The 27,490-nt window shown below is 56.4% G+C and overlaps 1 protein-coding gene across 7 annotated transcripts in view; it reads right to left on the bottom strand.

The window, feature by feature from the left end:
- COL16A1 (collagen type XVI alpha 1 chain) overlaps positions 1-17,504 on the bottom strand; it is a 51,335-nt gene extending 33,831 nt beyond the window's left edge. For 4 of the 7 annotated variants that reach the window (XM_037827894.1, XM_037827896.1, XM_037827897.1 and 1 more), the window contains exons 1-28: positions 17,013-17,504; positions 15,380-15,486; positions 13,300-13,374; positions 13,076-13,193; positions 12,078-12,198; positions 11,523-11,789; positions 10,839-10,919; positions 10,550-10,675; positions 9,687-9,740; positions 9,433-9,459; positions 8,833-8,868; positions 7,758-7,784; positions 6,587-6,649; positions 6,302-6,343; positions 6,134-6,178; positions 5,999-6,034; positions 5,549-5,611; positions 5,143-5,187; positions 4,975-5,070; positions 4,756-4,794; positions 4,066-4,110; positions 3,869-3,904; positions 3,231-3,341; positions 2,781-2,816; positions 2,521-2,556; positions 2,332-2,442; positions 1,964-2,008; positions 49-84 (exon numbers count right to left, since the gene is read on the bottom strand). In XM_037827894.1, coding sequence (XP_037683822.1) covers positions 49-84; positions 1,964-2,008; positions 2,332-2,442; positions 2,521-2,556; positions 2,781-2,816; positions 3,231-3,341; positions 3,869-3,904; positions 4,066-4,110; positions 4,756-4,794; positions 4,975-5,070; positions 5,143-5,187; positions 5,549-5,611; positions 5,999-6,034; positions 6,134-6,178; positions 6,302-6,343; positions 6,587-6,649; positions 7,758-7,784; positions 8,833-8,868; positions 9,433-9,459; positions 9,687-9,740; positions 10,550-10,675; positions 10,839-10,919; positions 11,523-11,789; positions 12,078-12,198; positions 13,076-13,193; positions 13,300-13,374; positions 15,380-15,452 — 1,890 coding nt within the window. In that variant the 5' untranslated portion in view covers positions 15,453-15,486; positions 17,013-17,504. The remainder of the gene's footprint in view (positions 1-48; positions 85-1,963; positions 2,009-2,331; positions 2,443-2,520; positions 2,557-2,780; positions 2,817-3,230; positions 3,342-3,868; positions 3,905-4,065; positions 4,111-4,755; positions 4,795-4,974; positions 5,071-5,142; positions 5,188-5,548; positions 5,612-5,998; positions 6,035-6,133; positions 6,179-6,301; positions 6,344-6,586; positions 6,650-7,757; positions 7,785-8,832; positions 8,869-9,432; positions 9,460-9,686; positions 9,741-10,549; positions 10,676-10,838; positions 10,920-11,522; positions 11,790-12,077; positions 12,199-13,075; positions 13,194-13,299; positions 13,375-15,379; positions 15,487-17,012) is intronic. The other 3 variants (XM_037827895.1, XM_037827900.1, XM_037827901.1) reach the window with 3 other exon arrangements.
- Positions 17,505-27,490: the final 9,986 nt, after the last annotated feature.

The raw sequence follows: 27,490 nt of genomic DNA, 5'->3' as shown, positions 1-27,490 counted from the left end.
AGCACCTCCCCCTCGCCCTTCTCCCCAGAGCCATCAAAACATACTCACTGGACTGCCGGCTGGCCCTGCCTCTCCAATATTACCCTGAGGGCAAAGCAGAGATCTTCAGGTTAAAGTGGGGGGTGGGGTGGAAGTGCCAGAGCAACCCCAAACTCAGGACTACAAAAGTACCCCCTTGGGACCTCTAGATCACCCCCTCAATTCCTGGCTAGGGAAACTGAGGCACAGGGAGGGAAAGGGATTTCCCCAAGGTCACCGAGAGACTCCATAGCAAGCCAGGGATTGAGGCCATGTTTCTGCCCTCAACCTCACTTCAAAGAATCCCAGCCCATGCTCCACCCCTGACCCAGCACACAAAGATCATTAATTCATTTCTCCAACAGCAATTCATCAGATGCCTGTTGTGTACTGGGCACTGGAATAGGTGCTGGGTATGCAGCAGGGAACAAGTCGGACAAAAATCCCTAGTGAAGCTCACATATTCATGGGAGACAATAAAAAATGTTAAAAGGTAATAATAACTTTAGATAGTGCTGAGTGCTATGAAGGAAAGAAGGTGATGAGAAAGAGTAAGTGGGAGAGGCCATTTTAGACAGAGAAGTGGTAACCACAATTACTATCAGAAAGATGAGAATGAGGTCAGCCAAAGAATGAATAGGGGGAGGGCAGAGAGTAAAAACTTGCTAGGCAATGGGAAACCCAAGTACAGAATCCAAGAGGCAGGAGCAGTCTGGACAGATTCCAGAATGGAATGAGGGCCAGTGCGGCCAAGACACAGCACTGGAAGAAGAGAGGAGTTGGGCTTGGAAAAGTAGGCAGGGGCTGGAACGTCCGGGGTCCCGTTAGACAAAGGCAAGTCAGAGGAGGGTTTTAAGCAGGGAAACAACATAATCTGATTTCATTTTACAAAGCCACATTGGCTACTAGATGAAAACAGACTGTAGAAGAGCTGCAGGGGAGGCAGGATGGCCGGAGAGGAGACTGCTCCAGGCGTCCAGGAGTGAGACAACTGGACCCTAGATCAAGGCGGTGATGGTGGAGATGCAGAGAGGTGGACAGAGGTGAGGGAGATTTTGTTGGCAGACGGTCCAGATTTGCTGATGAATGGGATGGAAAGGGTGATGAGAAGGGAGGAATCAAGAATGACAAGGTTTCAGGTTTGAGAAGCTGGGAAAATGCCATTTACTGAGATGGAGAAGACTGGAAGAAGAAGCAAGGGGAGGGAGAGGGTGCAGAAACTCCACCGGAGAGATATAACAAGTGTGAGTGCCTGTTAGAATTGAGTCTGAACATGTATTTTGAGTTTTCTCTTGCTTGATATGTGTACACCTGCAGAACCCCTCATTTAAGTAACGCTGCATTAGAAGTTCAATGCTGTCGTTTGTCTCCAATGCAATCGTAAATACAAACGTTAACACGAGCATAGAAACTGAGTGGCCCAGCTGAGTAGTGAAGATTACAGACTCCGGAGCCAGACTTTCTGGGCTCAAATCCCAGCTATGCACCCAAACACTGCATGACTTAGGGCAATTTACTTGAACTGTGCCTCCATTTCCTCTTCGGTAAAATGGGTCTAGTTGGGTACTAACTACCCTGTATGGTTTGGGGAGGATAACACAGGTTAATTCATTTGCAAGCCCTTGGAACATCACCCAGCACATAGGAAGATGTGTCAAAGTGTAAAGTACTATTTTCTTATAAGGTGGTCTTGAATGTGCTTAATTGTTTTAAATAGTCTTTAAATTAAAAAAGACAACATTAAGGAATGCTCTTGCAAAACGTGAGGGCTCTTGGGAATAAATTCTTTGACCCCAGTGTGCAAAACCCCAATGCATTTCTTGCACTGTGAATTGACAGCTTGACCTCTTGTCTATATTGCGCCTACTCTGTGCCCACTGGCCACCTCCTCCCTTGCCTCCCTGCAAGAAGCCCTGGTGTCCCCTGCTGTCTAACCAGCTCTCACCTTCTCTCCTTTCAGCCCTGTTGGCCCTGGAGCCCCAACTTTCCCCTGGAAGAAAACCAAGCCAGAGTCACAACACACACACCCCCACCTCCCACACCTCCAAGACTCCATGTGTCCCAGAGTCTACCAGAAAAAGAAAAGCAAGCTCAGAATTATGGATTCCACAACCTGCAGGTAGCTGGACAGTAACCCTCATACAACTAAGCAGGCACCTTGAGGTCCTAAGAGGGAGTACCAGAGCAAGTAGCCAGGAGCAGCGCGTGGTTGTAGAAAGAGGTCAGCCTGCAGGCCTGGGACACCTGCCTCCTGGCGTCCCTCCTGGCCCCTCCCCTGATCCTGGGCTGTTCTGGAAGGAGGGAGTCACTCACCAGAAGACCAGGCAAACCAAAGCCAGGAGAGCCCACATCTCCTTTGCCCCCTGTAGAGGGCCTGAGGTGCTGGGCCCCCACAGCTGAGCTGCAGGACAAGCAGGGCTCCCCCTGGGGAAGGAAAAGAAGGGATGAGAAAGGCACCCAGGTAGTCGGGAAAGGACAGTCAGGGGACTGGGGTTCCCTCACCTTCTCTCCTTTGATGCCTTGGATACCAGGGTCTCCCTGCAGGGAGGAAAGATTTGTGGACTGAGACTGGGTGTGCTGGGGCACCCCAAACTTCTCACCCACACATGAGGACAGTAACATCACCACCAAAAACACTTCAAATATCCAGGGTTTCCATGGGGTTCAAGGCCAGCACCCCAGAGGTAGAGCTTATCAACTCATGTAACCGATGGGGAAAATGAAGGCTGAACCACCTCGCCCGATCACCTTTTTGTACCTACCCGGTCACCTTTTTGTCGGACAGTTCCCAGGCCCTCCTGAAAGAAAAGGTCTGTGAGGGAGTGGGGTGGGGAGTCCAGGCCAGGACCCCTGACCCAGCCCTCCCCGCTCCTTTTCCTCATCCCCAACCAATACCCACCCCCAGGCGGAGGGCACAGCCTCACTCACAATAAGGGTTGGCTCCACCCCAGCTTGCCCAAACGGCATCCTAGGACCTCCTCAAGAGCCCTGGGAGGTTGCCATAGAGATCTGGGGTGGCCCTCTAGCCCAGCCCTAAGTTCTATGGTTCTGTACCCTCTCTTCCCTGGGTAAGAGCTTGGACCCTCTACCCACAATCTCTCTATGGCCATGAGAGGTACCCTGTCCCTCTGCCAAACACCTCTCTATGGTCATGTTCCCTTTTTTTTCTTTTTTTTTTGTGGGGTCCCTCAGTGGCCACTCTGGGCACTCACCTTGGTTGGTGCAGGATCACCTGGTTCCCCCTTGGGCCCTGGCTTTCCAGGCAGCCCCACAAAGTTCTGGAACCCTTCAGGCAGCGCTGGACACACTTCACAAGGGTCACCCTAGGAGAAGGGAGAGGCCATGAATGAACAGGGTGCGGGTCAAACCATGGAGAAGGCAAGGAGCCTCATGCCGATCCCAGCTCAAGACCCAGCGTGGGCCAGCACCCTACCCCAACATCAAAGTGGACAACAGGGATGCCGGAGCGGGTTTCTGTTCAATTTATTCATTCATTTAACTTATGAGTCCTGGACATCCCAAAACTACATCCTCCCAACAAACTATGAAGAATTATTGTGTCCCTTTTTTTCAGATGGGGAAATGCGGGCTAACAGAGAGGTAAACTGACCTGCCCACATTCACAAATCATGTGGGTAGCAGAGCTGGGACTTGAACCCACCTGTCTTCCTCCCAGTTAACCTCCTTATTTAGTGATCTCACTTGCACAGCACAGGAACAAAGTAGGGGGTAGGGGCCTACCCTGAGGAAGGTCCAGTTCCCCTATTCCAGGACCCTTGATGCTGTCTCCCCTTCAGAGAGGGGTTCCCACTCTCACCTCCAACCGGGGGCAACCAGACCTGGAACTCACCTTCTCTCCCTTCAGCCCCGGCAACCCAGGCTTCCCCTGTTGGAGAAGAAGCAGTGGGCATGAGTGCCAGGGCAGAGGGGCCTGATGTGCCAAGAGAGGACCCGAGGACCCAGCCCCTCCCCTCAGAGGCGCTGGCAGAGCAGACCTGGGTATGGTGGCAGTGACACCCCCCTCCCTGCTAGATCGGGGACACTCACAGGTTTCCCACCAGGACCTTCCTTTCCTGGAGTCCCGGAGCTGCCCTGTGGTCAGAAGGAAAGCTTAAGAGGGGGAATTGACGATCCTGGCTGATTTGACCTCACTCCACTCATCCCTTCCCTGTCCAGCCCACTCCACTCCCTAGTAGGACATTCCCTGCCAAATCTCCCATCTCCATTTAGACCGTTTGGTCAACAAACACTCCCTTCCTGTTGACTGTCCTTCTTCATGTCTAACCCAAGCCCTTCTGGTTGCAAAACCAGAAGGAAGGAAATGAGGCTTCTGGGTACCCCTGCTCTGGTACAGCCGGTGGGAGGTGATCTGGCTGACCCCAGAGGAACCACAGCAGACAGACACGTACACATTCCCAGGGGGGCTTCCTTCTCATCAAGATACAAGACCCTAAAATGAACTTTGGCCCCAGGAAAGGCCACTCTGGTCATTACTAGACTGGGGCCTGCCCATCCCCAGGCCTGACTCCCCAGCCAAGGCTCCCATTCAGCAAGCCCTGGGATGGGGTCACACTTCACTCACCAGGGGACCTGGCTGAGCAGAGCTCAACCTCAGATGGGCCAAATGTGTGCTTTCTCCCTGGACACACCTGTGGCCCCAGCTGCCCCGACCCTGTTCTCCTTTCTCCCTGCTAAGCGTGAGCTCTGCCATGTGCCCACCCACCTGCTTTTGCTTACCTTGTCTCCCTTAGGGCCTGATGGGCCACCTGGGTCCCCCTGAGGGTAGAAACACGGTCAAGGGGAAGCTTCTCAGGGGCTTGACTAGAGCAAAGGCTCCCACCCTACCCATCTCCCCCAACCAGGGCCCCTGGGACACAGCCTTATCCCCCACCTCCAGCCAGGGCTGGTGAGGGCTCTCTGAGGAAAGGACAACAGGCAGGGCAAGGGGCTACTCACTGGAATCCCACGCAGACCTATTCCAGGGGGCCCAGGAAGGCCGGGGGGCCCAGGCTCTCCTGCCAGCCCCTCAGGTCCGACAAAGCCAGGGTCGCCCTGGCACAGACATAAGACGGGTATGAGAGCGCTGCCTCCTCAGCCCCATGACCCACCGTCCGCCCCACTCACCTTCTGCCCTTTGGGCCCCATGACACAGATCTCTCCTGGCCGGCCCTGCAGGGGAGAGAGAGGCTGTGAGGATGGGCTGTGACCTGCCACCTCCCTGGGCCAGCAGCCACCCTGGGACCCGTGACTACCCACCCCCCACCCTCCTTGCCCCTCCCCAAAGTCAGACGCCACCCCAGTGCCCCAAAGTCACCAAATGTCAACCTCAGGGCGTGTGAGGTCAAGGAGGAGAACAGGCCCAGTGCCCTTCTGCCCCCTCCTTCCTGTGCCTCCTGGGCACAGCCTTCCCTTCCCTGGACCCCTGGGCTGAGCAAGAGGAAGTGGCTGGATTCGAACGGCTAAACTCCAGCATTTCAAGATCCTAAATTCCCACGCTGGGGGTTGTGGTGGGGGGCCCCGAGCTCCGTACATCTCGGCCTGGCCTCCCCAGCGAGCCCTTGAGGCCTTCGTCTCCCTTCTCGCCTTTCTGGCCCTGAGGAAAGAAGCAGCAAAATGACTGGGGTTGAGGGAAGGGGTTGGACGAACAGGGGCAGCTCAGCCTGAGGAGAGGGAACGGCCTTCCAGACTCCTGGTCCCGCCTCGCCGAGACTGAATGGCTTCAGTCACCGGGGCAGGAACTTCCCAGCCAGCCAGGCCACTCGCTCAGGGAGTCCGTGGCATTTGGCTATGCGTCTGGGCGGGTGTTTGGACAAGGCAGGATAACGGGGAGGGATGGGGGAGGAGGAGGGGGCTGCCAACCCTTTGCCCACTGATCCCAGAATGCTGGTCTCCCAGGAAGACTTTGGACATCCCCTCCTCCTGGCTGTAGGACCGCCTCAGACCTCCCCAGCACCCACCCCTCCAAATCTAGGCCTATTACCTTCTGGCCTGTTGAGCCTGGGAGTCCTGAGGGTCCCTTAGGTGAGCAAGGGGACACAAAAGAAGGGGTGAAGATAGAAGGGTGAGGCTGGCCTGGGACCCCGCCGCCCCGTCCCCTCCCTGGCGCCCCACTCACCGAGGCTCCTGACGCCCCCTTCTCTCCCTTCGGGCCTTCTGCACACTGAACAGGGAGATAAGGTGTTGACAGGGGCCCAGTCCCGTTTCCAGGGCCTGATGCCCTGGACCCCTGAGGGCACAGGTCCCTACCACCCGGCCCTGAAGCAGCCTCACCTCCAGGTCTTACCTGCAGCGGGGCATCTGGTGAGATTCGGACACAGTCATTGCCCTGGGAGTAGGGAAGAGAGGATCAGGAAGGGGTGGGCCTCCTGGGGAGACACCTTGAACCTACCCGGGAACCCCACATCCCAGATATCCCCGGAAAATAGGTGCTTCCATACACACGAACTGCCAGAAAGACCCAGCCCCTGTCCCTGCTCCAGGCTAGGCTAAAGGCTCCCAGCTGGGAGGGTGGGGTGATGGCTCCTCATCCCACCCCACCCCAGGCAAGGAGCATGGCTGGGGCACTTACCCGAGCTCCCTTCTCGCCCTTAGGGCCTGAGGAGCCACGCAGGCCCCGCTCGCCTTTCTCTCCCTGTGGGCGAGACCAGAACCAGACTGGGACCAGAGGGACACATGGGAGCTCAAGGAAGCTTCCCCTTCCCAGCTCCATCTTTTCCACCCACCCGGCACACATGGTTGTGTAAATTGCACACACCCAGGCAGCCCCCAGCCCCCACCCACTCATCCACCAGGCACACAGCATATGGATTCCATACGTGTTCCTCCACAAGCCCCCCAGCTCCCACAAAGGCTATATTTGGCAAAGTGAGTCTAATACACTGGTATCTCTTTCCCCACACCCACACCCAAGCACACCAACCCACACGCAGCAGAGACACACACATAGGATGGCAGATGCCGAGTGTCCAGTTGCCCGAGTTCAAATCCTGCCTCCATACTTGCAAGCATGTGACTTAGCACAATTCAAGTCACCTCTCTGAACCTCAGTTTTCTCATCAGTAGAATGGGGATGAGGTCAATACTGGGCTCGAGGGATTGTGGTGGGGACAAGCATGATGCTGCACGTAAAGTGCTCTGCGCTGAGCTAGCAGGATAAACCCGAATGAGATGGTGGCTCTGATAATTCTATCACACACTCCCAAGCACTCACAAGCACACTGACTCACCATTTGCACACCTGCTGCTGACCCCACTACTTTCAAGCTCGGTGGTCCCGTCAGGCCCACAGGTCTGTGCTCACCACCCCATCCCCCACCCCCAGTGAGTCACACATGTGCAAAGGCATGCATGCAAACAGTGCCCCAGGTGCATCTAGCCACACCCTCACACAATCACTCTGACCCACCCAGTCATGCACACCTGGCATAGCTGGACCTCAGCTTCCCCCTGCAGTAATACAATCTTACCCATTTCACAAAGGGTTCAGGAACATAATGTGCATGTGTGTGGCCCAGGATCTGGTGCACAGTAGGGCCTTGGAAAAGGGCAGCTCTAAACATCCTTGCACACACAAAAGCCCCTGCTCTCTCCAACACCTACACACCTAATACCACCCTCCCCCCACAGCCATACATGGCTTCAGGTAGCCCCGATATAAATACACAGCCATAGAGCCACATGCTGTGGGTGGGCTGGGGCCACTGAAGAGGGCAGGAGTGCCCTCTCCATCTGGAACTCACCTTGGAGCCAGAGGGGCCAAGTGTGACCTGAGGGAACAGAGGACAGAGGATTTCAGGGAGGAATAAGAAAACCAGGAGCCCAGAGAGGGCAAGAAATTTAGCCAGGGTCACAGAACATGGCGGCAGGACCCAAATCCCAGCCCCTTCTCTGCCTTCCAGGCCAACCAACATGCTGGCTTTATTTCCTAAGGCTGTAAACTTGCAGAGGGTTCTCAGCTATCTCCTCTAACCTGCCTGACTTTGGCTGTCTCCGCCCCCCAGTTGCTAGGATAACATGGCTTCTCAGTTGCCATGGTAACCCCTACACATCTGGGAATCATCAGCCTTACTAGATGTGGTGGGGAGCTGGATGGAAAAGGGGGCAGGCAGCAGAGGGAGTTATCTCCCAAGGTCAGGGCCCTTGGAGCTGAGGAGAACTGAGGTTGTGCCCTTCGTGGGACAACGTGGCATGGCAACTCAGAATGTCCGGTTACGGGAAAGTAGTGACTCATGCTCCACACACAAGAGACACAGTTGGGTACCAGATGGGCTTGCACAGATCCCCTCTGCCCTGTCCTTCTGGACCCTAGAAGAAGGCTGGGCCAAGATCAGCTGGAGAGGGATTAGGAAGGGGTTCTGCTCAGGCCCTGAGCCAATATATGGTTTTGGGGGCCAAAGCTGAGCTGGGTAGCCCTGAGCCAGCCTCTCCCCCTCTCTAGGCCTCCAAGATGACCCATGAAGCCTTCCAAGCAGAGCAGGCCCAAGAACCCTGTGGGGAGTGCAAAGCTGGCATCAGCAACCAAGGTCCTGGTCCTGCCTGGCACCTGCCCACCCCCACTCCACCCCGGATCCAAACCCAAGGCCCAGATCACAGGGCATGAGGCTCTTCCATGGCAGGGATGGAGGTGGGGCTCAATCCCAACCCTGAAGGATGGATAGGGAGGGTTTGTGAAAATGCACAAAGACCCCCTTGTCCTCAACCAGGAGGCTGCCAACCCGACCTCCAGGTAACACCCATCCCAGCCCTGCCTGCCCAGATCTGCCCAGATGCCCCAGGCCCTACCCACCCCAGCCCGCATACCCTCCGTTCACTCACATTGCTCTCCTGGGCACCAAGGGCACAGGGCGGGCACTGGAAGGGACAAACAAGGCCAGGATACCAATTCTGAGCCCCCAGATCAGCCCTCCCTGCCCCCCTTCCTCCCCCATGCACACCAAGCCCCCAGAACATCACACATGCCCTAGAAGGAATCTGAGGGGAGCAGGAAGATCAGAATCATATACAACAAGTCTCGTCCTGCCAACTCCCACCAGTGCAGACCCTGAGCCTTGTTTCAGATGAGGAAACTGGAGCCCGGAGAGGAAGAGCAGAGGGCCCTGGGTCACACCAAGTTTCGGGGGAGGATTGCGGCCCAGAATCAAGGGGTTCCAGGTCCAAGGCTTGGGTTATCTCCGTAGCACCCATGGCCATTTTTGCCAACTCAGAGGAGTGTCCAGGGATACTCCCCACCCACGGAGAGGCAGCAGGCAGACGGGGCCCAGCTGGAATTCCTTGGGCTCCCAAGGAATGCCAGCAGTTTGTGTTCACCCAGCCACCCCCATGCCCGGGCTCCAGAGCCCCAAAGCCTTGTCCAATGGGTTAAGGTTGGCATCTCCTCAATCGAGCCCTTATTGCCAGTCCAGCCGGGAGCCTTACCTCATTGGCCACTGCCTCCTGATGGGCCTGGGAAAAGGGAGGGCATGGGAATGGGCAGGGAATTCAAGAAATCAAGTATTGTTTCCAATACCCCTACCCAAGAACCACCCTAGATAGTGCCAGGGTGCTGAGTCTGCCTCGCCCCCATTTACCCTTCTTTCTCAGAGCTGGCACCTGCAGACAGGTGACAAGAGAGTGTGAGTAGTGTCTTATCCACAGGGGGCAGACCGAGGACCCCTCCCCACCTTCTCTACCTTTGTTTCCCTTTCTCCCTTCTGGCTGATTCTTCCCGACCGCTGGGCATCCACCTAGGCAGAACAAAGGCTGTGGGTTGATCTCGATGAGCTCCTTCAGGAGGGGCAATCTGGGGTCCATGCTGGAAAGGGGCACCCAAGGCAGGGGCATGGATCCCAGATACCCCCTCAGCTTGGTGTCTGGCACCTTCCAGGGCACAAGGGCCTCCTCAGGCCCTCGAGGCCCCATCCCTCTTCTTCCTGGCCCCTCCTCCTCTTCCCCCCACCCACGTGATGTTGGAGAAAACAAGACCATGAATCAATGGGATCCTATGTTTCTGCAGCCAAAGGCTGGGCATGATGCCTGGGGGAAAGGAGACTGCCCAGCCAGGGGGTGGGACTAAGGGAGGACTGGGCTTCCCCACCACCCCAAATGAACCTGGGAGTGAGCAGGGCAGCTGGCCAGGAGGCCAGGCATAGAACAAGCCTGGCATTGGTTGGGGCTGGGTCCAGGAGAGTGAGCAAGTAGGGGTCACAGTGCAACCTGACCTCTGACCCCAGACATCTCTGTCCCGGACGAGCCACCTTGGGGTACAAGCCTGGCCCTGCCCTCACCAGACGGTTCTGGATCGGCATCAGTGAGCGTCTGGGTAGTGGCAGAGCTAGATGGACATAACTTTCAATGGCAACAGGCAGACACAGGGTCATCCCATGGGCTCTTGTCCTCCCTGAATCTATAAGGTGGTCTGTAAATAGGCAAGGCTCCCAGGGCCTGTCCAGCCCTGGCACACAGCCGGCTGACCCTGCTGGCAGACCTCAGCCAGGTCAGGGGTGGGGCAGTCTCACTTGTGCCTGTGTCCATGTCTGCCCATCCCACCACTCACCTTGCTGTTTTGGGGTTCCTCCAGGCAAAAGCAGCGGGTGTAGACCTTGCCCTCAGCCTGTGGGTTGATCTCGATAAGCTCGTTGCTCTGGGTATCCCGGCGGGACTTGGAGGTCTCTGGGGGGCACTGTCCAAAGTAGGGGAGAGGCCAGGGTCAGTATGGAGGGCAGAACCCCCACCCTTGGCCACTCACTCTAAGATCTCCAGGCATCCCTCCTGGCTGCCCATCTCCACACGCTATGCCTCTGTGCAGTGCCCACCCCGAGCTGAGCTGGGGCGAGGTGGCTCACCCCTCGTGGTGAAATCTCACAGCAGCCCTCCTCCAGCACAAGCTCCGGGTCACAGTAGATGTGCGCCTGCTGGAGGTCAAACTGCCGGGGACAAAAAAGTTAGTTTCACTTCATTTTATCGATTTGTGCTGTGCCCTGTCCCCCAGTGAGCACAAAGATGGCCTCACCCCCAGATTTGACCTCAGGAGGTTTCCAGCCTGGCCTGGGAGACAATCAAGAATACAGCTGTCACCAAAAGCAGACTGAAACCTGCACGTGCAGGCAAGGGGGAGATGAGGGAGAACTGTCCCAGAGGAACGGGGCAGGACGGGAGTCCATTCAAACTGGGCCTTGAAGGACCAGTAGATATCCGGCAGGTGGGCACACAAGGAAAGACACGCCAGGTGGAGGTAACAGCACAGGTAAGGCACGGAGTGGTGAAAGTACTAGGTGAGCTGGACGAATAGGATGAAATTGACCAGAGCAGAGCCGCAGGGAGAAGTGTTGAGGCAGGCGCTGCTGCAGACATTGAGAAGGGCCCTGAAAGCCAGATGTATACATTTAGGCTGCATCTAGAGGGCAATGAGGACTCATGGGAGGATTCTGAGCAAGGGAAGGACCCGTGCAGATATGGATGGGCTTTGGGATGCTCACTCAGGCTCCCAGAAGATAGCTGCAGAGGTCAGGGCCTGACCTAGTACTCACTGAGATGGGCTGGCCCCGCTCAGCATCCATGCCCAGAAATATGTGGCCCACAGGCCTCAGGGGTCGCCGGGGCCCCAGAGGCTGGGAGGAAGCGGAGGTGCAATCCACATGCAGGGAGGCCACGCGCCCAGCCACACTCAGCATCAGCTTGTGCCATCGCAGGTCAAAGAGCTGGGGCACTGGGAAGATGCAGGAGACAAAGTCGCCATCTTGACCCCGGGCCCGGAGCTCCAGGCACTGCTCTTGGCTGTTGACTTCCAGGGAAATCTGTGTGGAATCGGGAAAGGGGGCAGGACAGAGAATCAAAGCCCCAGAGCCAGAGGATGGCAGACAAGAGCCATGAAGCTCATTTCACAGGAGGGGAAACTGAAGTCCAGAAAGGGAAGAAGTTGGCAGGGGTCCTGGAGCAGTACATCCTGAAAGAATGGGATAGGTGCTGGGGGGCCCTGGGGTGAAGCGGGGAGGCCCCGGTATTTGCCAGCTGGGATGGAGGGTGGGCTGAACTGGTACTGCTCAATGCCCCATGAAACAATGGGGGCTTGGGGCTGGGCTCACCTGCGGGTACCCATCTCCATCGGTCACTTGAAACAAATACCACGCGTTCTGGTGGGTGCGCTTCATTAGTAGTGTCAGCACCAGTGCAAACTCATCCGGGAGGCCCCGGGGGAACACCTGCCTGTGGGTGGAGCAGGGAGGGTGCTCTGAGGCTCAGACAAGGGCCTAAGTGGTCTCCCCACCCAGGTGTGTTGAGCCTACATGAGACGTGCAGGTGTACACCTCCAAAGAGACACACACACATCACAGTCATTCATTCCACACACATCCATTTAGTGCCTACGATGCACCAGGCAGAGGCTGCCTGCTGAGGATGCAGTGGTGAAAATACAGAGGTGTCTGCCCTCGTGGAGCCTCCAGTCTGATGAGGGAGGACACACCACAAAGAATCCCCAGAATGACTATTTTGTTACAACTGTGGCAAGTGCTTCCAAGGAAACTGCAAGCCCTGGAGAGAATAACTGAGGCCTGAAGGATGAGTAGGAGTCAAAGAGAGTAAATGAGGGAAAGGTGACCTCTCCCGGAAGAGAAAATAGCAAGGTGAGCTCTCCTCCTATGGGAGGAGAGATGCTGGAAAAAATGAAAAGGCTTTGGCCTGACCAGGGCAGCAAGAAAGAAAAGGGAACATTTTGGGAGTTGAGGCTGGAGTGTTAAGCAGGGTCTGATTTGTGGGAGTTTGGACTTCACACATGCGCGCACACACACGCACACACATAGACACGCCTCTTACCATGTTTCCACCCCTATCCTGGAGCTCTCGCAGGGCCCACAGAGTATAGATCTGTCCCCACCTACCACTAGCCCGAGATGGGGGAGGGACAGAGGGTGGGTCTGGGAGGGACCTTCTCTATCCACACTGCCAGCCCCAGGGATGAAAACCCAGTTGACTCCTGGCAGGGGAAGGGATGAAATGATCCACAGAGTCCCTGCACCCAGAGGTGCTGGGGCATGTAGCTGAGGTCAGCACTAACTCCCAGAGGTCATCCTGGGGTCTTTACCATGTGGGCTGGGTCAGCGGGGCTGCCCCCAACCGCAGAATGAGAGGCCCCTTGGGGTTGCGGATCTTCTTGACGGCGGATGTCTTCATGAGGCTGAGGCGGTGGATGAGGTTGAAGCCTTCAGGGGAGACACCAGAGAGAGGTCAGCTGGGCAGGTGAGGAGGGGCACAGGCCACTCCAGGAAAAGGGTGAAGCGGGGACAGTGGGTTGAAGCAGGCACTCACCTGTCATGTTGGCTGATAAGTTGCTGCTATGTTCCAACTTGAGTCCTTCTTGCTGCGAAGGCGGGCACTGCTCACCTGGAAGAGAATTGGCAGAGGGGCATTAGGTGGGCTCAGGCTAAGGTAGCTGCATAGTTGGGCTCTCGGGGAACCTGGGAAGGAGCGAGTTTATCGTCCGCATTCTGGACCTTTAACCAGGCTCTGCCTTGGGGCCCCTTTCACCACTTGCTGTCTGACCCTGACTACCCAGTGAGCCAGGAGGACTCCCATCATACAGATGGGAACACTGAGGCCCAGAAACTGAGGCGAGGCCCAGAAACTGAGGCCTGGCCCAAGGCTACTGAGTCCATCGCAGAGCAGGACCAGAACTCCTATAACCCAAATGCCACAAGATTCCAGGTCAGAGGCCAGGCCAGCAAGAGAGAGAATGAGAGAATCTCTGGGCAGCCTGAGAGCTCAGATGGGTTGGGAGCTGTGTGCTACATGTGCTCGCTCCACAAACACACACTCAGGTGGGCCCTGGGGCAGAGGGACACTTCAGGGGTAAGGAAATGGGTTCACACACACTTGTGTTATGTACAATTTCATGCGCATGGCTGCACAGGTGTGAGTTGTGGATGGTGGATGTTTGTGCCACAAGGAATGCCATGTACAGCTAATACACGTGTTCTCAGCAAAGGGTGGGGTTCATCTTCTGCATCCCAAGCAGAGAAGCAAGCCAGACACAAGTCTGAGCCAACAAAGTGGCTTTCCACCTGGATAATAACCCTGGGAAGCAGTGAAAAGAGACTGAAGGCCTGAAGGGCCCACAGACACAAGGGAACCACCCGGAAGGGCTCCAGACTGGGTATGTTAAGGGGGTAAGGGCTCCTGGAGAAGGGGATAGTTTAATTCAAGCCTCCAAAGCCCCAACAGGACAGGTAGGCAGCAGTGAGCCTCCCTTCTCCCCAATGAACGGAAGTGGGTGGGGGTGCTACAACAGCAGGCTGGAACCTAAAAGCCCTTTCCATCAATGCCGGTGGGATAGCTGGGATGAGACAATGAAGACAGCTCCAAGAAGCCAGGCATTGGACTCCCTGGCTGGTCTGGCTGGAATAAGCAACTCTGGGTCCCTGGGTCCAGTGTCCCCCACTGGAGACTCCCTCCCCCAGGTCTGGCCAGAAAGACCATCACTGTCTTCGGCAGCAACGAGTGACTCACCCCTTGGCAGGGGGCCCAGATTCCTTACAGATGTTGAAATTCTCTGCCCCAGCCCCCTCCAGGGGACCTGGTGAGGGAGAGGGGAGCAAAGCACATGCACATGGAGATACACACATATGCACACACATATGCAGCACACACAACCCACAAGCAGTTACATGGGCCCTGGGTGCACAACCCCCCTCGCATCTTCTCTTTGGTTTCTCTGCCTCTCTTGACTGGATTTGGGTTCTAGGAGTTCTGCTCCAGCTCAGCCAGGCAGCTGAGCTATGGCACTCAGAGGGTACTCGGCAGAGCCAGGCAGGGTGCCCCATCAACTTCCCCTTGGCTTTGGGCCCTGGAAAGCTCCGCCTTCTGTCTCATCCAGCATCTGAGCCGCAGGGCGGGCCCTTTCTCAGAGATCCAGGGCCAGCCTGGGAGGAGGAGGAGCACGTGGGCTAGAGGCTGGCTTCTCCACCACGGAAAGGATCAGAGGGGCCTGGGCCTCATTTGGGAGGTAGCTTCCCTCTGCAGGGAGAAGTCATTGCCTTCTCCTCCCCACCCCTTTCCACAGTCCTGCTAACACTTTGTGCACAGGATGGGTGCATGTATGTGTGTTCTCTCAGACTCGCAGAACATGGGTATACATACAGATGCACAGAGAGACACGAAGAAACAAACCCAGAGATGCTCAGAGACACACAGACATGTACAGACAGAAGCACACACACACACACTCTCTCTCTCTCTCTCTACCTCACCCTTGCACATGCTCACATGTGCAAACACCCCAGGCCACCCTGAGCCTAGCCCCATATGACTTAGGGATGGAGTAACATAGGTGCACAGGACCCCAGCACCTCAGAGCCAATCACAGGCCTACGACCCTCCTGTGTCATCTCACCTGTATCTGCCCCATGGCTGCAGGTGGCCCAGACACAGAGCAGCCACAGGCTGGGAGCCCAAGATGCCCACATCCTGGTCCAGAGAGGTCGGCCACAGCTGCAGCACCTGAAAACCACAGAGCTGGGAAGGCAGATTCCTGAGCTCACACAGCACAACTCCACACGTGGGCAAGATGCAGCCAGTCCATGGGGCCCCAGGCACTGGTCTTGGGGTGGCAGGAGGTCTGGGCAGGCATCAGTCCTTGGGCTAGGATTTGGGCAGGGGTGATATTCAAAATATTTAACCACCGGTATGGCACGGCCACTGACCAGCCAGAGCAAACGCTGGCTGGAACACAGGAACCGGCGGCCCTGGCTCGGCCAGCGGAAAGCTGCTGGATCGAGGAGAGGTCTCGGCAGTCCTGAAGGCCAGGGCAGTTGGTATAGTGAGGGGGCTTGAGGCAAGACATTCAAACAACCTGAGCATTGTTCTGGTATACACCAGCCTGGTACCAGGTCAGCAGCACCCAGTTCGGCCAGGCAGCCCTGCCAGGCACCCACAAAGTCAGGAGCCGCCGACTGAGCTGATTCTCCCAGCAGGCGTCACAGGGCAGTGTGTGGGCCAAGGAAGCTTCCCCCAGGGGTACAGTGGGCAGGAGAACAGGTCATCGAGGCTCAGGACCTCGTCACCAGCCTACCCTGCTGACGGATGCTTGTCTTTTAGTTTTATTAAACCCTGATGGATGGGCTCAGATAAATCAATGCAAGCTCAGCAAGCAGCCAGCAGAGTCATACATCATCTGGCGTTCCCCGGGACAGGCAGCTTGGAGCACACACTCTCCCTGCACGTGTCTGCATGATACATGCAAGTACGTAAGCACATATACACATGGACACATACATGCCAGTGTGTGCGTCCAAACTGATCTGCACACAGGCATGCTCCAACACAGAGAAATATAGGCACACTAATTTATACAGACACACCAGCCTGCACATACACATGTGTACACAGCCAGCCTATGACCACCCCTCTTGTAGGCCTTCCTGTCAGGAAGTTCTTATGCAAGTCTAACCTCATTCCTCCTGCCATAATGGAATCCTATTTCCCCTCCCTCAATCCTGGATAGGGAATGAGAACAGAAAAAAGCCCTTACCCCAATGCACTTGGAGACATGACCCCAGTCCCCTCCTCTCTGGGGGAGAATTATGCCCCCACCCTATACACCCTCCACACCCCAAATCTCAAGCCCTATCCCAGCCTCCGCCTCCTGCCAGCCAATGGAAGGGCTGCCAACCCGGGGAGGCATGTGGACGCATGTGGAGGCGTGAACATGGATGTACTCGTGACCCCTTCCAGCTCCCGATCACTGGCCTTTACTTCCTAGGCCCCAGTCAGATCTGGGGGCTACAGGGATAGAGGGAGAGAAGCTTCCAAGGAGATGACACACACACCCCTCCTCCCCGAGCAACTCAGATGTATCGAGATTTGGGGGGCAGGGAGAGTCAGAGTGAGATGGAGTTTATCACTCCATCAGTGGCAACCAAGGCCCAGAGAGTGGAAGCCACTTGCCCTGGGTCACACAGCAAGTCAGGGACAGAGAGGCCCTGAGGCCCAAGAGTCCACTGGCAGCCGACGTCACCCCCACTTACCCGTGGCTGGGGGTTCCCCCACCTCACTGAGCGATCTGGGTAGCCCAGGGCACGCCAGCCAGAGGAAGCAGGGCTGGGGTTCCTCAGCCCCTCCTGGGCCCTCGGTCTCTCCAGGCGGCAGGTCCGCAGCTTCCCGGGTCCCGAGTTCTCCCGCCGCTGAGTGCTGTTCCGTGCTTGCCTGCTCCAGACTGCAGGCCACGCTGGGTGGGGGGAGAGGGGGTGGTTCCAGGGGACTGGGGGCCTGCCAGGCCCGCTAATGGAACACAGCTGGACCGGCCCGCCAAGCAGGAGGAAGGCGGGTGGGCCAGGAGGGGGCTCAGGCGGTGGCGGCAGCAGAAGGCTGGACAGACACACAGCCCTGCTCCTGGCCTGGCGGTGCTCCCAGGCCTGCCCCTCCTCCTTCCCTGCCAGGTAGGCGATCAAGCCAGCAAGGCGGGACCCTGCGTGCCCAGAGCTGCCCTGGAAGGGGCTCCCGTGGGCAGGCAGACAAGAGTACCGGCCCTTTAAGAGCCAGGCCCAGGGCTTGAAGGGCCTCCCCTGTGCCACCTCTTTCCCTGTCCCTGGCTGGGCCCCCAGAAGGCTAGGGGGTGGGGGGTGGAGACCCTCCAACCCGGTTCTGTGGCACCCGTGACGTGGCTGCCGCCCAAGCCTCAGTGGTCAGCCTTTTCCAGTTCCTCAGTCTAACATTCCCAGTCTGTCTGTCTGCACCGGGGTGGGGGTGGTGGGGGGGAGCACACAGAGTGCTAAATTAACCCCTTCCTCTCTGGCCTCATTCCCAGAGAAGTGGAACCCAGCAAGTCCCCTTCTTCTTCCTTACACCATGAGGTTAGAAGGGCTCAAATCCCTGTCCCCGCTCTAGTTGTGTGGCTTCAAACTTATTATTTAACTATGACTCCACCTTCTCATCTGTAAAATGGGGTAATCATGGTATATAACTCACAGGGTTATTGTGAGCAGGTGATGGTTAAAGACTGTAAAAGTGCCTAGCACAGGCTCTGGCACATTGGAGGAGCTCAATAAATATTTCCTGTTATTATCATTATTAGTGTTGATCCCAGGCGGGAAGGGAGGGGAAAGGAGAGCAGGGAGAGGGGAGGAGGGGGGAGCAGACGGGGCTGGGGCTGGCTCATGTGCCATTGATGGGGAGGGGTCACTTTGGGTCACTTTATATTCAGGACCCAAGAAAGCAAGAGGGATTGAGATTGGATGAGACACTGGACTTCTGGGGAGGAAGGAGAAGGTAACGTTTCCATTTCTGCCCGGAGGCAGTGGGATGACCAAGGTGACCTCCCAGGGGTCTCCCCCTGGAGTCCTCAAACAGATTTCCAGACTCGAAGTCCGAGGAACCGTTGAGAAGTAGGTTCAAGAGGCCCATGGGTGGTGGGAATGGGTATGGGGGTTGAGGGGGGAGGAACTGGGTGCCCTGAAGGGGGGCAGGGGCTTCCCGTAGCGGCACCCTGGTGTGGCCTAGCCCTGTGGCCCCATCTAACCCTGGCAGCGTGGGGGGCAGGCCTGGGGTTCCGGCTCCAGGCCTCGAGGTGCTGAGTCAGTGGAAACCCCAGCCACGGCCATGGCGGGGCCCGACTGTGGTCCCCGCGCGGAGCCAGGCCCAGATGTGGTGGCTGCGGCCGGGTGGGAGCTGGGAAGCACTGAGCTCAGCAGACGGGAAGTGGAGGAGGAGGGGCTTTCTGGGCCCTCGGGGGCGCAGGCGCAGGCTGGGCCTGCCCAGGGGCTGCCGCCCTAGTAGTGGGCACTTGGGGAACAAAAGGAACGCACAGAGGACAGGCTGTGATCGAAGAACCTCACATATGTTAACTCCTTTAATCCTCACGACAACTCCAGGGAGCAGAATTCTATACTGATCTGCATTTTAGAGATGGGGAAACCAGGAGCATGGAAACCATGCAACTTGCCCGAGATTGCACACAGCTAGTCGGCGGTAGAGTGAGGACCATACCCTGTTAGCCTGCGTTCCCAGCACAAGCTCTTAACCACTGTGCCATCCGGGACGACTCCCACCCTTCTCCCTGCCATTCTCCAGACCCAGGCTCTTCCAGGCAGGGGGAATGGCTGGGCCCAGAGCAGCAGGAACCTGGGATGGCAAAACCTGAAAAGGGGGAGTTCAGACAAGTTCCCACAGCACCAGCACCCCAAGGATGCTCACAAGAATGGGAAAGCATAGGGCATGCCCCAGGCCTGGATACACTATCCCAGACCCAGTCTTAGAAATGCACCTATGTCCCTTCCGCCCTCCGGCACATATGTGCACACACCCAGAAACATGCGGTCAGATAAACTCTCTCACAAAACATGTCTGCAGATTCCCTGCACACACATGCACACAGACACACCTGACCCTAGAAACATTTCCACACAAACACATGCACACATACACTACACCTCTGCATAAACAAGTAATCAAAGACCCATGTATAAGCCCAGATGAACCCATAGAAATATATCCCTGGACACAAAAACGTGTGCACACAAGCGTACAAACATAATTACTCATAGACATAATTACGACCATAGACATAATTACTCAAATATGCAAGTACAGAGAAACCTGCAGACCTACCACACATGCACATGTGTGCACAAAGACAGAGGTGCACACAGACTCAGCCCCCACAGAAACACCCACTCAGACATGCACACACTGACACACATGCACACACACATGCATGCAGCTATGCTGACTCATTTACATGCATTCAGCCCCAGAAAGCCCTGCACATCAGCAAGCAGGGTATCCCGTTGGGCTGGGCTCAGTGCCCTCGCCCCAGATGGCATCTCCACGAGGTAATCAACACTGTTAATTGCCACCAGCTGCCCTGGAGCCTGCCTGCCACTGCCGGGCAAGGCTGCCAAGGCCTCCTGGGGCTGGGGTAGTATATCCAGATGTCGGGCAGTGCCCAAGGGCCCACCCACCCCCCTGCCCCAGCTGGTAGCTGGGGAATCCCCATCTGTCAGGGGCAGCACCTGGGACCCAGGGAGGGTGCAGAGCCAAGGACAGGGCTTGGTCAGGATGGGCCTAGGAGCCCCACACAGCCAAGAGGAGGTGGTCTGAATGTCTTCGCCTAGCGTGCACACAGGCACACTTGGGCCCTGGCATGTGTGCGCACAGGTAAACACATAGCCACAGCATGCAAAGCCAAAATGGACCTCTTGATTTCTGTCCACATCTACTCCTCCCTGTCTTCCCCATCCCCATAAATGTCACCACAATCCATTCAGTTGATCAGGCCAGAAACCTGGGCGTCATTCTTGGCTCTTTTCTTTCCCCCACCACTCCTGTCCAACCCGGTCCATTCTACCCCCAAAATATAGCCCCATATCCATCCACTTCTGTCCCCCTCCACAGCCACCACCCTCCCCCAAGCCACCATCACCTATAGCCTGGGCTGTTTTGTAAGAGCCTCCCAAATGATCTCCCTGCTTCCTTGTGGCCCTCCACACTCTACTTCCCACCAGCAGCCAGTCAGGCTTCTCAAAACCTGTGCCAGTGGATTTCATTCTCCTGCTTAAATGTTCCAGTTCTCCTTTCATGTAGAATAAAATCCAAAACCTTTCCCTTGGCTTCCCAGGTCTTTCACAATCTGGCCTCTGCTTTCCTGTCCAACTGCCTAACCTCAAGAACTGTGGCCCCACTGACTTTCTTCCGGAACCCTGAATTCACCATCCTGGCTTTCCCCTTTGGAGCTTTTATACCAAGTCTTCACTCTGCAGGGAAGGGTTTTCCCCTGATCTTTGCCAGGCTGGCTCTTTGATGTCCAGGTCTTGCCGCCTGCATCACCTCCTCAGAGTGGCCCTCCCTGACCACAGGATCCTGAGGAGCCCCAGCTCACTCGCTAGCACATCACCCCGTTTAACATATAACTCTGGCATTGGTTTGTCGTCCTTCTCCACTGATGGGCAGGGAGGCTCAGGAGGGGTCCCATCCACTGCCATCACTCACTGCCCTACGGCCGAGCTCGGCACCTGACATTCACCCACTAACTGTTGGGGTGCCCACGAGCACTACAAGCATGCAGACACAGATGTGCCCCTCCATCAGCATGCACCAGAACACAAATGAATGCACATGTGTTCAGAGGGATACACTCACTCACACACAAGCACACACACACACACACACACACACACACACACAGTTTCTGGGTTACCAAGGAGAGACGGAGACCTCCCTCAGTGTCCCTGGGTGCCTCTGTCCTGTCTCCATACCACTCCCCACTGTCTCTCTCCCAGTCTCAGTCCTCTTTTCTCTGCCTCTGTATCTCCACATCTCTCTGGTCTCTGGTTTTGCACTGGTTCTCAGGCTCTCCTGCCTCCTCCTCTGTGTCTCTGTTCCTCTCTCCAGCTATTTCTTGCCTTGTCTCTCTGCTTCCAACTCTTGTTTCCCTCTGTGTTGTTGTCTGTCCTTATTTCTGGGTCTCCATCTCTCTGTGTCTTTTCCTTGTTTTTTTTTTTTTTTGCACCTCTGTGCCTGTGTCCTCTCTCTTCCTGTCTGACAGTCCCTGTCACCATGTCTCTACTTCTGTGTGTATCTCTCTTCACCCTCTCTCTGTCTGTGTGTGCATGTCTGTAGCCCTGCCTCTTGGACTCTCTGTCTCTCATTCTCCCTCCCTCCCTCTCCTTGCCCTAAATCAGCCTCCATGTCTCCATGGCTGTCCGCGTCCCTGGGGCAGGGAGACCCATCTTTCACCTCTGGCTGGCAGCTTTATGGTCCCAGTGAGCAGGCTGGTGCTCTGCTTGGCTAATGCCCCATCTCCCCGGCAGGGCCCCGGTGAGCTCCACACAGATACTCGGCCCTGGTGACTCTAGCCGGCTGGCCAGGCCCAGCCAGGGCATCTTGCTTCAAGCAGCTCAGGGCACCAGGCACCTGCTCAGTTTGACTGCCCTGGAGATTCTAGAGGGGTAATCCCAGACTCCACGGCAATCGCCAGGGCAGCTGGGTCCTGAGGCAGGAAGGGAGGACACTCCAGGTCTCCTGAGCCCCAGCTAGGTTGCTCCCAGGCTCTGCCCACTGCTCAGAGTGCGTGGCCATCCCATCGTACCACATGGGTACACACCACGTAAGTCCAAGGCTATCCCACTCACTGACAGTTAAAGCCCCCTAAAACACTGGCCTTTGCCTGCACCTCAGTGGCTCTCAGTCAGAGGCGATTTTGCTCCCCTAGAAGACATTTGGCCATGTCTGGAGACATATTTGGTTGTCATAACTTAGGGCAGGTGCTGCTCCATGGGGGGTAGAGGCCAGGGTTGCTGTTGAGCATTGACAATGCACAGCACAGCACACCCCCCCCGACAATGAAGCATTATCAGGCCTAGAATATCAACAGTTCTGAGGCTGAGAAACCCCACTCTACCCAAAAGGAAGATTCCATGCAGAGTTCCCACACTCCTGACCTCCTTTCAACTCTTAATCATACGCTGACCAGGACGGCGTGGGCCCCGGGACACCAGACTTTGATCTGGCTCTGCCTTTAATAACAGCAGCTCACATTTACTGTGCCATTCTGAAGTGCCAGGCACACACGCACACTCATTTTAGTCTCACAACACACTGCTACCTCCCCCACTCTAGGGCTGAGGAAACGGGCAGAGAGAAGCTCACACAGCTGGCAAGGATGGAGCCTGGATTTGAAATGGGCAGCGTCCTGTCTGGGAAAGAGGCCCCACAGCAGGGGCCTGGGAAAGTGCTTTCCCCTCTTGGAGCCTCCATTTTTTCATCTGTCACACGGGGGTCTGTGATCTCATTCAACCTCCCCAGTGACAAACCCAGGAGGTAAGGCACATCTTACAGGCTAGGAAGGAGAGGATTCAAGATGTAAATCTCAAGGTCACAGGGCTGGGAAGGGGTAAAGCAGAGATTGGAACTCAGCTCTGCCAGACCCAGGGCCCATGACCTAAATCATGGCATCCGCAGTCCCCAAGTACTGTAGAGCAGTCGAGCAGGGGTTGTCAAACCTGAGAGTGCATAGGAAATGCCTGGAGGACTTGTAAAACACAGATCTCCAGACCTCACCCCAGAGTTCCTGATTCAGGGGAATTTGCTTTTCCAGCAAGTTCCCAGGAGATAGAGTTGCTACTGGCCCAGGGACCACACTTTGACAACCCCTGCAGCAGAGCATGGAGTAAGATCTCTTTTATCTAGGTTCAATCCTGGCTCTGGCTCTTGCTGCTGGTCAGCACAACGATCACCAACACAGGTGACTCCCCCCACTCCCTGTCTACCTGCCACCTCCCTGGGCCTGCACAGGGAAGGACCCAGAGATGGCATGTCAGAACAGGAGCGGGAGGGGCATCCCAAGGAGCAATGCGCCTCCTGGAGTAGGAGTGAGGGTGGAGCCCAGGCTGGCCCAGCTCTGTCGGCAACAGTGAGGGTCCCCAGGCTAATCTGGACCGCCATCCTCCCTCCAGACCCTGCTCCACCCCACAATGATCCCAGCCTTCCGGAGCAGGCATTGGCCTCGTTTGTGTACCCTTACCCAGACATCCCTTGGCTACCACCAAACAAACTCAAGTCAACCCTGCTGTGCTGTGTGACCTTGAGCCAATCCCTGGGCCTCTCTCAGCCTCGGTTTCTTCATCTATAAAAATCAAACAGTTGCCCAGCTCAATGGCTAAGAGTCAGGGCTCCAGCCCCAGAATCCTTGGGTTCAAACCCCACCAGTACCATTTACCAGCTCGGTGACTATTGGCAAATCACCTCACCTCACCTCTGGGAGTGAGCCTCAGTTTACCTTACTGGTAAAATGGATGCTGTGAGGTTTACCTGGGATGATACATGTAAAGTGCTGAGCCCAGTTCTCAACAATGTCAGCCATTATGGACATATTATGAAAATGTCTGGCTCCCACCACAACACACAATCTGTTGGTTGGCTTCCATCTCCCACTCCTCCCACACATTTAGCTTTGAGACAATTGGTAATGCAATTGGGTAGATCTGAGCCGAAGCTTGGAGGGGAGACTTGCAATCAGTTATTTGCTGTGGATTTCTTTGAGTGTCTTTGCACCCTGCTAGATTGTAAGCCCCAGGAGAGGGGCTGGCTTTGCTTCCATTTTGTCCCCAGAGCCCGTGACTCTGGGGACTGGGTACTTTATAAATATTTGCTGCATGAACAAAAGAGGCGGGAAAGCCCTTCTGGGGGCAAACTCCCCCCCATGGAGTGCAAACCAGGGAGTCTCCTGAAGGCCAAGGCGTGGTAAGAAGTGGGAAGTATTCAGGGACTCCCAGATTCTTTTTTAGCACGCAAGAGCCTCAGACAGTTGGAATCGTAAATTCTTCGAATCCAGGAATCTCTGGGTGGAGAGAGGCTTTGGCTGCTACCCAGCCCCACCTCCACCCAGCAGTGCCCGGGGCTGGGCGGGGAGGCCTGACAACCTGGCCAGAAAGCGAGGCTGCAGAACTGGAGGAGGGGAAGGGAGAGTTTGGAGTGAAAACCTCAACTTTTTCAATAAGGTAGAAAATAAAATCAAAGATCATTGAGGGTTGGATCCTGGCCCTCAGGCAAATTCCTTTACCTCTTGGGAGCCCAGTTTCCATATCTAAAATGCATCCGGTGATAACACCTAACCACGTAGAGCTGTTGTGAGGATTTAACAAGATAATGTGTGAAACAAAGCCAAGCATAGGGTAAGCACTTGAATATGTTAGTTATTATTAACATTATTATTATTTGGGAGTACTAGTAATTCGCCAGGGACTCCTGCCACACCGCACAACCATGGTTATCACTGGGCCCCCCACCTTCCGTCTCACTGTTTATATAGTGAGTGCACGTAGCTTTGAGAGGTCAATGACATTTCTGCTAGATTATAAAATAGTTTTTTTCCCCACAAAGTGGCCTAAATAACAAATAATATGTAAAGAAATAAAACCAGCTGGAGTAATGGTCAGCTTGACACTGGTGCTTGGGCTCGAGAGGAGGGGTGGTTAGAAGGTGGGGGAAATGCCCCAGACTGGGGCACTGGGGCCCTAGGCACTGTTTGGCCTTGTGAGGGTCACTACCTTTTGGCAACAAGGAAAGGCTGATCTCGGGGACCCTTTAATTCTTCAAGGCTGAGATGACCCAAACATGCCGCCTGCCCTGGAATGGGCATGGAGAGCCAGGCCTGTCTGCAGCCCAGGACACCCTCACTGGGGGCCAGAACACGTCACAGGTGTCCCACGTCCATCCAGGTGCCCTGTGACCATGCCCCTCCAGGGAGGGTAGCCCACCACCCCACACCCATTCATCCCCCTCCATACATCTCAAAGCAGGGAAAAACAGGGGCCAGAGATGGTAACTAACTTTGCTGAAGTGGGATTGAACCCAGGTGTGTGCAACTCCCAATAGACTTCTGCTGCTTTTAATGATTATTTTAATTATGGGGTCAATTCTAAGTATATCTCATCATCCCCATGTTATAGGTGAATGAGCCATAAACCTGGAACATTTCACAGGTAATGTCTAATTAAGCAAGTTGTCTGGTAAGAGGCAGAGCTACGATTTGAATCCAGGGCTAACACAGCACACTCTGCTGTGTATGACCGGCCCCTTCCTCTCCCTGGGACTCAGTTTCCTCATCTGTAGAATGGGGGCATTCACTCCAGAACCTCTAAGATCCAAGTCGGGCCAGGTCCCAATCAGAAGCCCAACAGCCCGGTAGGTCTGGGTGGGAGGGCAGGGCAGGACGGGGTGGGGGGATGGGGTGGGGGTGTGGGGGTGTGGGAGCCGCCGCCAGACGCACAAAAACAACCAAATAAATCAAGCCCGGGAACTCCTAATCCTCCCCGGCTGTGGCTGCTACCGCTCGCCTGCCTGCGCTGCCATCGCCTGGCCAGCTCCCCGCCCTGGAAACGGGACACTGCACGGCCAAGAGTGCACGGCCGCGCCAACCGCGTCGGAGGGGTGCCCGGCCATCAGGCCGCCTCAGAGGGGTGGGGGCTCGCCCGGAAGTGACTCAGCCCTCCCAGACCCCCGCCTGGGTGGGCATGATTCGGCGCCTTGGTCTACTTGGTCTATTTTTAGAGCCGGCTCCAGGCCTGAGCGCAGAGGGGCAAGGAAGGGGGCCACGGGGGTGGGAGGCACAGGTGCCTGACCAGCCTCTCCGCTTTAGGGGTCAAGGCCCAGGCCCTCCACGGTCCTCCCAGAAAAGAACAGAAGGACTCTGGTGGGTGGGTGGGTGGAGGTCATCAGCTGCGCAGGGGGTGAGGAGCAGGCCCAAGGAATGCGTCCCCTCCCTTTCATCCCTGCTCCTCACAAGGCCTGGCGGGTCCAAGGAGCTCCCTAGAAGTGACCCGGTCTGTTAAGTGAGTCCAGGAGCCTCCCGACAGCCGATCTGTTTGGCTAATAACCTGGGGGCCAGGGCGGCGGGACTCCCCGGCGACAGAGCCGGCTAGGGTGGGAGAAGGGAGGAAGCTTCCCGAGGGCGGGATCGGACTCCCTCCAGTCCCCACTCTGGCCCGCCCCCCGACCGGCCACGCCCCAGACCCCGCCCGGCCGCACGCGCGGCCTGAAGGTCTCCTTGGACTCCACCCCAGGCTCCGCCCCCCGCCCGGCTCGCCCAGCCCTGGCCGACCTTGGCTTTGGCCCCAACGTGCATAGAGGTCTGCCTGCCGGGCATCTGACCACCTGGACAGGAGCAGGGCCTGCCTCATGGGTCCGGGGTAGAAGTAAGAGGAGCGGGGCCTCCTCCCCGGCTCTGGGGTCGAGGAGAAGGAGGGCGTTGTGGGAGAAGCCTCGTGGCTGCAGGAGGTATCTGCGGTAGCCGAGCAGTCTTGGAGGCCGAAATGGCTGAGGCAGCCCCGAGCACGGAAACCACCCCGTATCTGGAGGCACGGAGAGGCCCCCGGAGGCCCCTGGCCGGGGGTCTCTGATACAGAGAAGCTGATGCCTCTAAAGCTGAGCCCCAGAGGCTGAGGCCTCAGTGCTGGGGAGTGGGGGCAGCTGATGGCCCAGAACACAAGCGGGTTCAGGGTGGCAGGGCCGGGTGCTGGTGGAGGTAGGGGAAGTTGAGGCCCCTCCCCCGGCGGGAGGGGCAGGGTGGAGGCGGAGCCCAGTCCCCCAGCACCAGCCCTCCACCTAGTGGGAAGTTTGGGAATTGTGGGATGCAGCGGGTATCCAAGCACCCAGACCCCTTCTTCCCGGATGTCTGCTGGTGCCCACACACTGCCATCCTGCCCAGTCTGCCCCATCTCCAGATTTGCCCCTCTCCTCTTCCCCCCAGCCCCAGGTCCTGTCCCGTCCTCCCCATGATTATCTCCAGAACCTGCCCTCTTCTCTCCATCCCCGTCCACTGGTCCAGGCCACCACCATTGTTTTCCTGGATCCCTGCAGCACTTGCCAACTACTCTCTCTGCTTCCAGTTTTACCCTTTCCTGTACTCATTCTTCAGAGCCAAGTAGGGTTTCTAAAACAGAAATCTGATCATGTCACTTCCTTGATTAAAATATTTCAATTGCTTCTCATGCACAAAATGAAACCCAAA

Source organism: Choloepus didactylus, chromosome 2 (assembly GCF_015220235.1).
Source record: "Choloepus didactylus isolate mChoDid1 chromosome 2, mChoDid1.pri, whole genome shotgun sequence".
Classification (NCBI taxonomy): Eukaryota; Metazoa; Chordata; class Mammalia; order Pilosa; family Megalonychidae; genus Choloepus; species Choloepus didactylus.
Note: the sequence above shows the minus strand (reverse complement) of the source record. Positions and strands in the feature narration are given on the sequence as shown.